Source organism: Chelonoidis abingdonii, chromosome 1 (genome assembly GCF_003597395.2).
Source record: "Chelonoidis abingdonii isolate Lonesome George chromosome 1, CheloAbing_2.0, whole genome shotgun sequence".
Taxonomy (NCBI): Eukaryota; Metazoa; Chordata; order Testudines; family Testudinidae; genus Chelonoidis; species Chelonoidis abingdonii.
Window position 1 is genome coordinate 259384949 of NC_133769.1, and position 13414 is coordinate 259398362.

The 13414-nt window shown below is 41.1% G+C and overlaps 1 protein-coding gene across 1 annotated transcript in view; it reads left to right on the forward strand.

Moving 5' to 3' along the window:
• ADPRHL1 (ADP-ribosylhydrolase like 1) overlaps window positions 1–5678 on the forward strand; it is a 49238-nt gene extending 43560 nt beyond the window's left edge. Inside the window, exons 6-7 of the mRNA XM_032777833.2 lie at window positions 2390–2522; window positions 4769–5678. Coding sequence (XP_032633724.1) covers window positions 2390–2522; window positions 4769–4926 — 291 coding nt within the window. The 3' untranslated portion in view covers window positions 4927–5678. The remainder of the gene's footprint in view (window positions 1–2389; window positions 2523–4768) is intronic.
• Window positions 5679–13414: the final 7736 nt, after the last annotated feature.

Genomic DNA, 13414 nt, shown 5'->3' on the forward strand with positions numbered 1-13414 from the left:
TTCTGGACTTCACAATCCACCGCAGCACTCCTCCAAACTTTCTATTTCTCTCTTATCAAACTCTTCTCTTCTCCAACTTCTGCGACCTGCACTCTGCTCCAATCAAACCTTTCTCCTTCAACTCCCACACTGTCTGACTGAAGCAGGGGTTTTTATCACATGACTGAAGTCAGGTGCTCTAATTGGAGTCAGGTGCTCTAAATGGCTACAGGTGTTCTAGTTAATCTAAAGCAAACTTTCCTCCCTTGGCAGGGAATAAGGCCCCCTGCTAACACTCTCCTGCTGCCCTCTGGCCATGCTGTATCACAATACCCAGAAATTTGGGGCAATGAAAGATAAGTTAACTCTGCCTGACTGTATGGACAAGAAGCAGGCAGTGGGCACAATCAGAACAAATCATCTTGCAGTAAATGTGAGTTTGACTCTTTAACTGTGTGTTAAATAACCTGCACAAATAGACACTGCAGCTCACTCTCATTTTAAGACTTGTTTCTTCAATCATAGCTCTCAAGCTATCGAGACTCAAATGTTGGAAGCAATGTGTGACAAACACCCAAAATGAGGGAGACTGAAAAAGTGTTCATACAAGAAGCTTAAAATGTTGGGGTTTGATTCCTGAGTGTAAATAACTTTCTATAGTCTCAATTTCAAGATTCTTTATTTCTGAGATAAACAATTTTCAACAAAGCTAGGAGACACCAAATCTGGAGGTATCGTCAGAACTAAAATGAGTGACAACTTTCAAAGTAAAGGATACTTGAGACATATGTCTGCAGCCCGATCCAGAATAGCACTGATGCAAGTAATCCCAATGGGACTTTATGTGTAAATCAATGCTACTTCATATGAATAAGGGTTGCAGAATTAAGGCCTTACAGTCTACTTGTGTAAGATGACAGCAGAAGCAGATGGGCACTGCCTGTTGTTTGCAAACATGAAAGTAAGGAAAAAGTGATGCTGCAGTCTAGCCTGAGAGCCCTCCCCCTTTGATTTATGTGTGGGTGCACAGTATATAAATATATAAAGCTTAAATTAAAGTTATTTTCATAGCATACAAACAGAGAAGTTAGATAAACTATATAATACTCCAGCTGGACGGCTGCAGTGTAACACTACTTTATTTCTCAGAACACACAAGAACTCCAAAACAGAGAGAAACAAAACTGGCTGCTCCCTAAGCAGAAAGGTACAGCTCAGCTCATCTTACTCTAGCTGACAGTCTGCACACTGACTCTGCTGAATGCTCCCATTCTTTGCTGCAGAGCCCACTAGTCTGCACGTGAAACTAGAGACAGACAGACAAATACACACACACTGCTCTTAACACAATAGCTTGCAGTTCCAACACAGTCCTCGGGACACCATAAAGCTCAGGGCCAAATTCAGCCCTAGCTGAAGGAAGTACAACTCAAATTGCTGTATTGTATTTCATATGTTAAAGGGATAAAAAACTGGCTTGCGGGCCAATCTTTAATCCAAATGATGTTTTTAGTATAAGCATGGCAGATGCACTTTGGATGTGGTTTGGAAATTGGGGCAGGTAAAAACAGTGAAATCTGGATGCACCTATTCTAGGGCTTGTTTGGTGGGCACAATGCCCAGGGTTTTCTGTTGCTGAGGAAGTATTCTGCCTCTTGTATTTGAAGATCATTTTCAATATTGTTGTTCTGAGCAGTCTCTGAGAGAAAGGGAGGCCTGGCAGGACAAGGTGAGAAAGAGTGATTTGAAATAAAATATCTAGAAGTGGAGAGGTTTGGACAAATGTGGAAGAGGACACATTAAAGACATTTAAAACTGGGCTGGACATAACATTTGAGAATATTTGGTAGGGGGAATGGAGAACAATTCCTCATTGTCTGAGAGGAGACCACGACAACCTATTAAATCTTTTCCACCTCTAATTTCTATGAGTGTGAACTTTTAAGATGTGAAATGAGACTCTGACTTGATGAGCTTCTTGAAATTCCTGGCTCAGTTGAATTCTAGAGACCTTTGCTCCTGATCCACCCTGCAGAGTAGTTACAAGTATTTTGTTTCCTTCTGGCCTACATGATTGTTGGCATTAAAGTCTCTGCCTGTCCCTGAGAGGCAGGGCTGCTTCTGGGGGGACTATTCAGCAGAGGAACCAGGGAATTTGTCAGTAGTAGGAGGCTTTGAAAAAATATCATCTCAAATTAATATTGTGGTTGCATTTGTAAATGGGAAGATCAGAGGAACCCCTCCACTGCTCCATACGAAATGTCACAAATAGATAGGAGTGAGCTTCCCCTGAATGCAGGTCCTTATCAACCGTCTTGGGGTATAAGCATCTTACAGTATATCATTCTGCATGTGAAAGGTGGTGAGCACTTGCAATGCTTTGCAACCAATCTGACAGCTATTCTTTTAGACTTACAGGAGGTGGAGTTCTGAAGGACGGGGTGGAAGAAGAGGCCATGATGCTCCCATGATTGCATATGATGCTCTTTTAGGATGTGGTGGTGACTGGACAGAACTTTGCAACCGAGCAATGTTCCATGGGGGTGAGTAATCCTGTTGTTCCTTTAATGTCAAGTATTTGAATCCCCTAGAGTTTAAATGGCAAAATGGTCATTGTTGTATGAGATGCAACCTTTAAGCCACGAAAAAGGCATCTCAGCAGTAAAGATGCCGACTAAATCAAATCTGCCATATTGCCTATTATTGATTCCTTATCAGTTTCACATGATCAGTGTTGTTATTATGTCAATAGCACCTGCCATTCAAGACTTGGAAAGTGCTTTACAAACATTAGCGAATTAAGCCTCACAACAACAAGTAGATTAAGGATGTCTATGTATACGGTTCACTTTACCACCACTTATATACAGCAACCTCTGTCTGGGATGGCTGCTATAGAACCATGCACAGAAAAACAAAACAAGTGTATAAGATGGGGGAAGAAAAAGAATACTGAATGCACTTAAAACTGCAGGGAGTTTTCAGAAAGGTACTGTAGTATGTAATTACTTGAGCAGTAGTTTGTTTGGTTTAACATCCTTACTCTTATAAAAAACACCATGTGCTCTTTAAAGGAACACAAGTCGTGTGACAAAGTTCCTCCTCTACCTTGGTGGGTCCTGCGCTTATTGGCAGATTTGCACACCTTAGTGATCTTCCCCTCTGGTGGAACCCACAGTCTGGGTAAATCCGCTGTATCTGATCAGGAGTAGGAGGATTTGGGGTGAACACTGGCCACCACTCATATCTGGGTTCCAGCTCAGGGCCGTGGATTGCAGCTGTCTATAGTGCCTCCTGTAACAGCTGCATGACAGCTACAACTTCTTGGGCTACTTCCCCATGACCTCCTCCAAACACCTTCTTTATTCTCACCACAGGACCTTCCTCCTGGTGTCTGATCATGCTTGCACTCCTTAGTTCTCCAGCAGTATGTCCTCTCACTCTCAGCTCCTTGCTCCTCTTGCTCCCAGCTCCTCACACGCCCACCACAAACTGAAGTGAGCTCCTTTTTAAACCCAGATGCCCTGATTAGCCTGCCTTGATTGGCTGCAGGTGTTCTAATCAGCCTGTCTGCCTTAATTGGTTCTAGCAGCTTTCTGGTCTGTAGTGCAGCCCCTGCTCTGGTCACTCAGGGAACAGAAAACTACTCATCCAGTGACCAGTATATTTGCCCTCTAACAGACTCCTGTACCCACTGGCCTGGGGCTGTCACAGTGGTTAATATATTTGTGTTGCATCTCATGCCAAAGATAGCTCCTTCATCACTGTGCCCTGTCCCCTACCCTCATGCGGAATCACCAACACTGCAGATTCAGCCCAGCAGGATGCCATCAACAATCAACCTAGACATTCCACGGAGACTCCCTGTCTAAGGTGCTGACCCAGCCCATCCCTACTTAGCTTTGTGAGAGTTAACGGGATCTCAACACAAGATACTATGGATATATACACACAGCCATTATGTGATTTTTAATTATTAATTACAATAATAAGATACATTCCCTGCCCTAAAGATCTTGCAATCTAGTGGTTTCTTCTGTAGCTACTCTTCCTATCTAGCCCTGGGTTGACTGCAATGGTTTGTTGCGCCCTTGTAAAGGACAATGTGGCTTTATAAATGCTTATAGTGCTTTAGAGAATAGAACTTGTCTAAATTTTTAAAATTTCCTGTCAAAATGTGCTCCATGAATTGATGCTACTGACCTTTCTGGAGATGGTCAGTAGCCAATATAAATTATGAGTTTGAGTCCCCAGCCCTCGCTTGCTCTTCAGTTGCCTATGATGTAACGCTGAGCGTATGGCTGCATGTATTTTTTGACAAAACTAGAAGTAAAGGGTCAATACTAGCTACATTACTACTACACACACATGGGATTTTGAGATTTCCTCCAGTGCTCCCCACTCCCGTTCTGCATCCATTGTATTGTAGTTTAAATAAATTACCAAAATAATTGAAACCAGCCTGATTATTTTGCATTATTTTAACAAATAAAATATGCAGAATTTTAAAAGATTGTGTGCAGAATTTTTAATTTGTTGGTGCAGAATTCCCCCAGGAGTACGCTATGCAGTATGATCCGTTACTGCTGGCAAAGGTGGAGGTTTGACATTCCACTTGGTTGGTGAACTCCCTAGAGCTACTGTTCTGAGAGTCTCTTTGGCACACCATATATAATTAAAAATCTCTGCCATAGTGGCTTAAAGCTTCCTTCTCTGTGTAGTGATATATCTGCAAAGGAGAGTGCATTTTTCACAACAGAACGGCACAGAATTGTGTTTAATTTTACAGGGGAGAGCGCAGCCACTGGATCTATTGCCGGCTGCTTGTATGGATTGCTTTACGGCCTGAACAAGGTTCCCAAAGGCTTGTACCAGGATCTTGAACTGAGGGAGAGGCTAGAATACTTGGGCGAGTCTCTTTACCGACGATCCACAGAGGAAAAGTAAAGCAGTTTCTGCCATTTTTCTCTTTCTATAAAGACTCTGTCAAACACTGTAGATAACTGACTAGTTATAATAACACTGTTCTAGGCTGGTGAGGTTTAGTTCTAAAAGGTTGTGTGTATAAGTGCAGTTAGCTGAGTCATTCAGGAGTAACTGGACACTGTAAATGTTCAGTTTTTCACAGATGCAGGGACTTTGAGTATCGAACTTGCTCTTAAAGTACAATTCAGGTCAGTGAGATTATTTTAAATAAAAAATATATAAATAACTAAACCCCTCTTAGTATCAAAATTCTGCCTACCTTACTAATGCCACCCCTAAAACGCTATTATCAGTAGTCTCTTGTACACATATATAATTAATTTTCAGAACTAATGCTTATTTTGCTGAACTAATAGTATGATCCTTTTGTGAGGATGTTTAGTTCCCTGTAGATTTTAAACTTTTGACAATTCTTCCACCTCCCTCTTTCCTCCTCCTCACATCTAATGTCTCTGTAATACTTGAAACTCTAATGTGTCACAGATTATTCATTAATGAAATGTTAACCCTTTGTCAGCACTATGGTGTGTATGTATTGTTATGTGAGAAGCTTCCAGAAAGGAAAGGCCAACACTAGCAACACTGTCAAGGTACAGCAAAGCATCATTGTGTTTAACATTTCTGCATTATGTTTTTTTCACTCTAGACTCTTCAAAACTCTTTTAAAAAGTTAACTGGCTGAAATATTTGTAAATAAATTAATCTTATGCTCATCATAAGCATCATTTCTTCATTTTTAGATCATACTTATATGTTGCTTTATCCGTATCAGAATTTTTGGCTGAGGCCAGTAAAGAGTTGTAGTATGTCACCAGCCAGGCTAGGGTGTGTTTCATGTGACTGAGATTTCTCTCACAAAGAGGCCTGGAGAGAAAACAGTTACTTTGGCTTTTAAAACAGAAAACCAACTAACTATATGGCCAAGTTAAAATTTAGTTTCTGATCTGAATAAAATGAACAGTAGAACTTAGTGAATCATATTCTGATCTGTAATATTGGCATAAATCTGGAATAACTCCCACTAGTGGAATTATACTAGTACTAATTCTGGAGTAATTGAGAGCAGAATTTAGCCCCATATGATTGATTCCATGTGGTCCACAGAGAACATAATGGTCCACAAAGAGCTGCTGACTGGTCACGTGGTCGTGTTTTCTCCTCTCTATTTCCACCTGCTGACTTGCATTTAAAAAGGCAGCCAAAAATACATAAATACTTTCCTATTGCTTTTCCATGTAGGCAATTGCCATCGGGATGTTATATGATAGAAAGGGGAGCAGGTGATTCATGTCATTGTGATTAGTAGGGGAGATGGTCCACACGCCAATCTCTTTATTAAAATGTGGGCTACACAATGAACAACATTGAGTTCTTGTTTTAGCATGCTCTCTCTTTGCATCTTTGCTATGTGCTGCTTTCTCATTTTGAATATATGTTAACATTTAAAGAAGGATATTTGTAACGTATGACTTTATACAAGAAAACATCAAGACTTTCTGAAAACGTTCTTTCTAGTTTATGATGCCTCTAGCATTCCCCATAATAAATTCAGCAATTAAGAAGAGAGAAGAATGTAGTTCTCATAAGGTACGATTTTCTCTTGTACATCTAACTTTTCCTTTGCCCAGGAAAAAATCTCCAGCGGAAAAGAAATCATCATTCCACAAAGACTCATCATTAGACTTTGAAAAGTTGAACTAAACATATGGTTGCTGTGTTTTTTACGTTAACAATTCTCAATATTGTTCTTCTAGAATGTATCAAAGCTATCCCATTATTCATCTTATCTTACATTCATGACCAAACTAAATTTCAGAGACAGAAGAGCAAATCTAATTTTACAAAGATGGTTCACATAGATAGAAGCTATAAAGCAGGCAAATACTAACAAAACATTGTTTCCACAGTTATAGAGGAAAATAGCCCATTGGCCACCACTTTATTAAAGACATAACAAGGTTTAAACATCAGCGTGAATAAGAGTACCCACTACTGCAAAGGAACACTGTTGTTGCTTTCCCTTACTGTAGGCTATTCCTTGAACCAAATTACATGCAAAGCTAGGTGACCTCAAGGTACTGTGTGTGGTTCCAAGACTAAAACAACCTTTTTGCCCCCCTGTCATGGCCATCTGATTCAAATCAAGATTCAACTAACACTAAGTTAGAGCTGCTGATAGTCAACTCCTGGAAACTTCTATAAGTGGGCTTATCTTGTGGTACCGAGTAAACTTCATTTCCCAGTAACCAAACACCAAACACCTTTCCCAACAACCTTTGAACCAGAGTTACTATTGAAGCCTCTCTTCACTCGATGTATTAAAACTTGCTAGCACTAAGAAAAAGATGCTGAAACAAGAGCCCAACTCACTGAATACTCATGACCAGATAATAACTTAACATTATCCAGTGTAGAGAAAAGAAAATACAACTGGCTAGTGGAAATAGGATGCAAATAACCTAATTTATCAGAACTTAAATTACATGTAGCAGTTACAAACCATATGGCCAGGCCTGTCTGTCTGAACATTGCTGTGTGAGCAGGTAGGAAAAGCTTTCTAATAGGAGCAACTGGGCGTGAGAAGCAGCATAGCTCCTGTCAGGTGTTCTCTCTCTCCCACCTATAGCCACCTTCAGCCAGGCAGTGGGATTTTTATGTGGGTCAATGGGATGACCACGGCGGCTCCAGGCACCAGCTGAACAAGCAGCCACTTGGGGTGGCCAAGGAGAAGGGGCAGCACATCGGGCTCTTGGGTGGCAATTCGGTGGTGGGTCCCTTGTCCCTTTCGGAGGCAAGGACTTGCTGCCGAAGAAGAAAGCGGCGCAGTGGAGCTACCGCCGATTGCAATGGCGGCTTTTTTTTTTTCCGCCACTTGGGGTGGCAAAAACTCTGGACCCAACCCTGGGGGTAACCAATCATGCAGCTCATAGTAAAACAACTTGTCATGATTGGCTGCCCAGGCTGGAGCTGTTGTAGCCCTCACTTGATGACCCTGGCTAGGGCTGCCTACAGTGTAGAGTGTGAAGAATGGAACAGTGTAGTAGAAAATACTTGTCATGCAAAGGAGCTAAGTAGAAGCCTTCTTTAGTTAGGATGACAGTTTCACTCTGTCTAATGCAGCTTTACTTGGCCTCATAAAAGCTGAGCACCTCTTTGAGAAAATAAAACCATTTGTACCCCTGCAGTCCTGCCATGTCAGCAAGGCGACATGGGGGGAACTTGCACTGGCCCTGTTCTGTACTCTCTGCTTGGCTAGTCCACTCTGAGACACATTGGCATAATAATGCCTTAATGGAAACCCAGGTAGTTGAGAGCCAAGAATTAGTTTGTTTCTTTTTACAAAAGGTTTTGACAAAATCTGCTGTGAATATTTCATAAAAGTTCTGTGTTGTTGTTGTTGTTAACAAGACCTGGATACACTGTTGTTGTTAATGCAAGCCTTCCCTTGCAGTGCTGGCAAACCGTGGTGCTCCTACTGCATGCCAACCAGCAAGATTGAATGGTTTAGTATGGGCTGAAGAGCCCTAAAAAGGGCAACGCCGAGCACCCACCTATTGATGGTAAAAAAGAGAGCTCGCCAAGCCTCTAACGTGTATGTTTGTTGGAAACCACCTTCCCTCTGCAGGACTGCATAGGCTCTACTGCTGGTCTAGGGCTCCAGAAACCCCCACAATCCCAGCACAGAGGCAAGAAGGGGCCAGGATCCAGGGGTTGTTCATTGGGTTAGTAAACACATTGGTATGAGCTCCCTCTCCCCGGCCCACCTCCAGCAGCTCTTCTTGCTCAGGTGCTGAACACATCTCCTCTGCCCCCATAGGCACAGGGTCTGACTGTCCTCAGGTCCGTGACATGACAGTGTCTGCTACGAAGGTTTTCACTGGGCTAACCCAGTCACTGGGATTAGATTGCATTTCAGCCTGCTAGTGTATCAGGCTTTTGGTATTCAGATAGTACAGTGATGCGTGTCACAGAAGTGCCTGTGAATAAATAAGAGAGATAAGGTGTGGGAGGTAATATCTTTTATTGGACCAACTTCTGATGGTGAGAGAGACAAGCTTTTGAGCTTACACTTGGTGTACTCTTGTTCAGGTAAGGGAAGGGTAAACAGTGTGTCACACCTAAAGACCAGGTGGAACAGATAGGTAAGCATAAGGAGTTAACTTGTGTTGCAAGAAACTTCACAGACAACTATATACAAGAAACTCTCACATCACCACATTTACCATCACAGATCCAGCAACCACCCCAAACACACCAAGAAATCTAGTATCTACAGCCAGCACTCAAATACCACAGAACATGCTCTGAGGAGAAAGTCCAGGATATACACTTCAACACATATAAAACCGCCTTCACCATATAAGGACACTCCACCGGAGAACTAGATCACATCATGGAATGGGTCATCCTAATTTCCCGAGAGAACCTGCTTCAATACAGAAAAAAAATCCACTGACCACGCACCCCTAGCTGTCACCTATCACCCCACACTGGAAGCCATATCAGGTATCATTAAACAATTACAACCCAGACTTGATGGGGATCACATTTTGAGAGAAATCTTTACCAAGCCCCCTTTTCTGGCCTTCAAACAACCCTCCAACTTTGCCAAACTCATCATCAGAAGCAAGATCCCCACAGACCAGGACACACCAACTCAGAGCGCACCACACCTTTCCAGAATAGATGCAAAACCCGTAGCCATATTTCCACTGCTACAATGTTTAATATCTACCTATAGGAACCTTTCAAGATCCATAGGTACTACACGTACCTATTGCAACATGGGGTATACCTCATCTAGTGCATCAAATGCCCTAACAATCACTATAGGGGTAAAACCAGACAATCTCTACTCTCTCAAATGAACTCATACAGAAAAATTGTAAAAGACAAAAACATTACCCATGAGTGAGCTCTTGTCATAAAATAATAACTCCATATCTGACCTCTCGGTCTACGTCCTCAAAGTAAACTGGCACAACGCCTTCAAGAGGTGAGCCTGGGAGCTTAAATTCGTAACTCTGATAGACACCAGAAATCATGGATACAATAGAGATACTAGTATATATCTTGTATCAGAGGGGTAGCTGTGTTGGTCTGTATCCCCAGAAACAATGAGGAGTCCCATGGCAACGTAAAGACTAACAGATTTATTTGGGCATAAGCTTTCGTGGGTAAAAAACCCCACTTCTTCAGATGCATGGAGTGAAAATTACAGATACAGCCATAAATATACTGACACATGAAGTATATGTCTTATTACAACAATCTGTAAACTATTAACTCACCTTTGTCCTATGACTGCAGAGGTGTTAATTGCCAACTTCATTTTGAATGGTTTCTTGCAATGTGTTAACTCCTTATGCTTAGCAATCTGTTTCACCTTGTATTTAGCAGCAACATTCTGAGTACCTTTCCCAGATCTGAAGAAGAGCTCTGTGTAGCTCGAAAGCTTACCAACACAAACTACTACTTCACTCACCTTGTGTCATTCCTGTCCTAGGACCAACATAGCTGTAACACCACTGCAAACAACTATGCATAAATAAGTAAATTGCCTGCTTGCCTCTTGAAAATATATTATTGCTGAGCGGGTGAGGTTCATCTAAAATAAGCAAACGAACAAGATCTTTTGAAACTGGTCTTAGATAACCTGGACATACATGTGATCAGCCCATTCTGACATTTAAAATCATGTAGTTAAGACAAAAGTATCCAGAAAATAGCCTATCTAGATCTCTTAAGGTAGATGGCAGCATAATTTTTAAAAATGGCTTTTGGGGAGAGGGAAGAGATGCCTGGTACAGTAGAGCCTCAGAGTTACAAACACCAGGGTTAAGAACTGACCAGTCAATCACACACCTCATTTGGAATCGAAAGTATGCAATCAGGCAGCGCGCGCGCGCGCACACACACACACACACACACACACACAGTACAGTATTGTATTAAACATAAATTACTAAAAAATAAATAAAGGGAAAGCAACATTTTTCTTCTGCATAGTAAAGTTTAAAAACTGTATTAAGTAAATGTTCAGTTGTAAACTTTTGGAAGAACAACCATGGCGTTTTGTTCAGAGTTATGAACAACCTCCATTCTCGAGGTGTTCGTAACTCTGACGTTCTACTGTATGCGTTAGTGCTGCCCACTGCTGTGCGGGAGTTCCAGGTTCCAGTTCCAGAATGCTATTACCTCATTTCCTGGCCTAGCTCATAGCCTGGGGGAGTGCCTTGTACTTCTCAACAGAGAACCCTCAGACTGTTTATGAAATGGTGTTAACAGACTCCCATTAAGCACAACAGCCCAAAGGGACCATTCTGCCCAGTTCTTCTCAGCTATAATGACAGGTGGTTATAGTCCAAGGAGTGAAGAACAGGCACTGATTTAATATTAGGGATGAAATCTTGACCCCATTGGAATCAAGGTCAAAACTCCCATTCAATGTGGTCAAGATTTCCCTGCAGGACTTCATGCAGTAGACTCTCCCTTAGGAAATGCATTGGGTTTTTTAATGCTGTAACAACAGTATCAACATTCCCCCATGTCCCCACACATCTGTGTTTATTTTAGAGAAATAGCTTCACAAAGAGAACCCAGGATTTATATTTCATGGTACATGGTCATTCGAGAGAGCAGATTTTTTTCACAAATACATTGTAATGCTTTTTTGTGGGTGAGGTCATCTTGGAAAAACTTCAGATGCCCTGAATAGGTAGAGTAGCTCTTGTTCATCTTCTGTTACTAGCTGATGAATATAGACCAGACATTCTGATATAGGACATACACAAAATAATGTTGCGTACTTATAAAACAGTGTAATATTCCTGAAAATGCACCCTAATGAAAATACTCTAGAATACATCCTATTGATTTGACTTATGGGTAAACCCTCAATAGAGATCACTATTGTTTATTTTACCACCTAATGATCATTGTGTCACAGTCCTCAACTGATTGATTAATGCTATTTTAATGAACTCCAATAACAAGAGGATCTGATCCTGTTCCGATTGCAGTCAATAGGGGTTTTGCTATTGATGTTAGTGGAAGCCAGGTCAGCTTGTACTTTATTATATGTTTATGGGAATGTCTACAGTATGGTAGGAACTTTTTTGAGAGAATAAGGAACAACCGCTACCCTGGCAAGCTTGCAGTCAGAGGTGAGATGGACAGAAAAATAGGGCAGGGCTAGAGTAAGTTGGAGAGAGTTTCTTTTTTTCCTTAATTCTCACAAAAAAATTCAAACTAAACTGGTAACAATCAACTCAAATGTCATGATAACAGAGTTTTCAAAATTATAAATCCATCAGAGCTCTTGACTGAAATACATTGAACGTTTGGCTTTCTCTGCCCATTACAATCCAAAAAAATATGCTTTTAAAAGAGTGACTTTACTTAATCTCCTCCTGCCTTAGATGCCTTTATCCATAACAGGAAGGGGAACTGCAATCTAATGATAGCCAATGAGGGCATTCTTCTGAAATTAACACCAGTTGTAACAAATGGAACTCTTAATATGACATCAGAACTGGCTTCATTATATTTCTGTCCTTGTGTGTGCTACTGCTTACGTGAAGGGGTATTTAATCTGTGTTACCATGTACTGTGTATGGGGAGGGCACCTGTGCTATGGTGAAATGTAGTCATTCACAGTTGAAACCCAGAGCCTAGTTGTTTGTTATACAGACATCAGCCAGTTGTCAAAATCTGTTTTGGTCTTTTAAAATACCCAGAAGGTCATTATAAATAGAATCTATTAGATCCATCAGCTTAATCTCATACTGTTGTATGTAATTTTTAAGTGCCTTCTCTTCTGTATACTTGAAATGTAGCCATCTGAAAGCCAGATTTTGCCACCCTTTTTGACAATGAGCAGTTCCATAATCTGCAGGTAGCCCTTTTAAAATCACAACATACATTTGGTTTTAATTTCCCATTGAAATCAATGGTGTACAAACCTGCTATCAGTAAGAGTGGCAGGATCTGGCCCTATAAGAATACAGTTATGAAGACTGATACTACATAAAATGTGAACAGTTTTGCAACCTCTCTTCGTTATAGTTATGCATCTTATTAGTGTACATCAGGTTTAGTTTACAGAATTTGTCGTCCCACTTCTTCTCATAAATGAGGAGGAATAAAAATGAATACTCCGAATCTTCTCCTGGTGTGTTGGCTGGATTCCATCCACAACACTATTTTATTGCACAGTGAAGTAATCCATTTTCTCATGGGTGCTAGAAAGCTGACACCTCTTGTGTTTTTTTCCAAAGCACTGTCTTATGTTATTGACTTCACTCTGCAGCTTTTGCACTAAGTTCTATATTTTATTTAGTAACCAATCAACACCATTTTTTAAATCCTCGACTCTCTGAAGGCCTAATTCTCCAAACTGAACTATAGAGACAGCATGCCAGACTTCCTGCTCCAGGTTAAATACTGA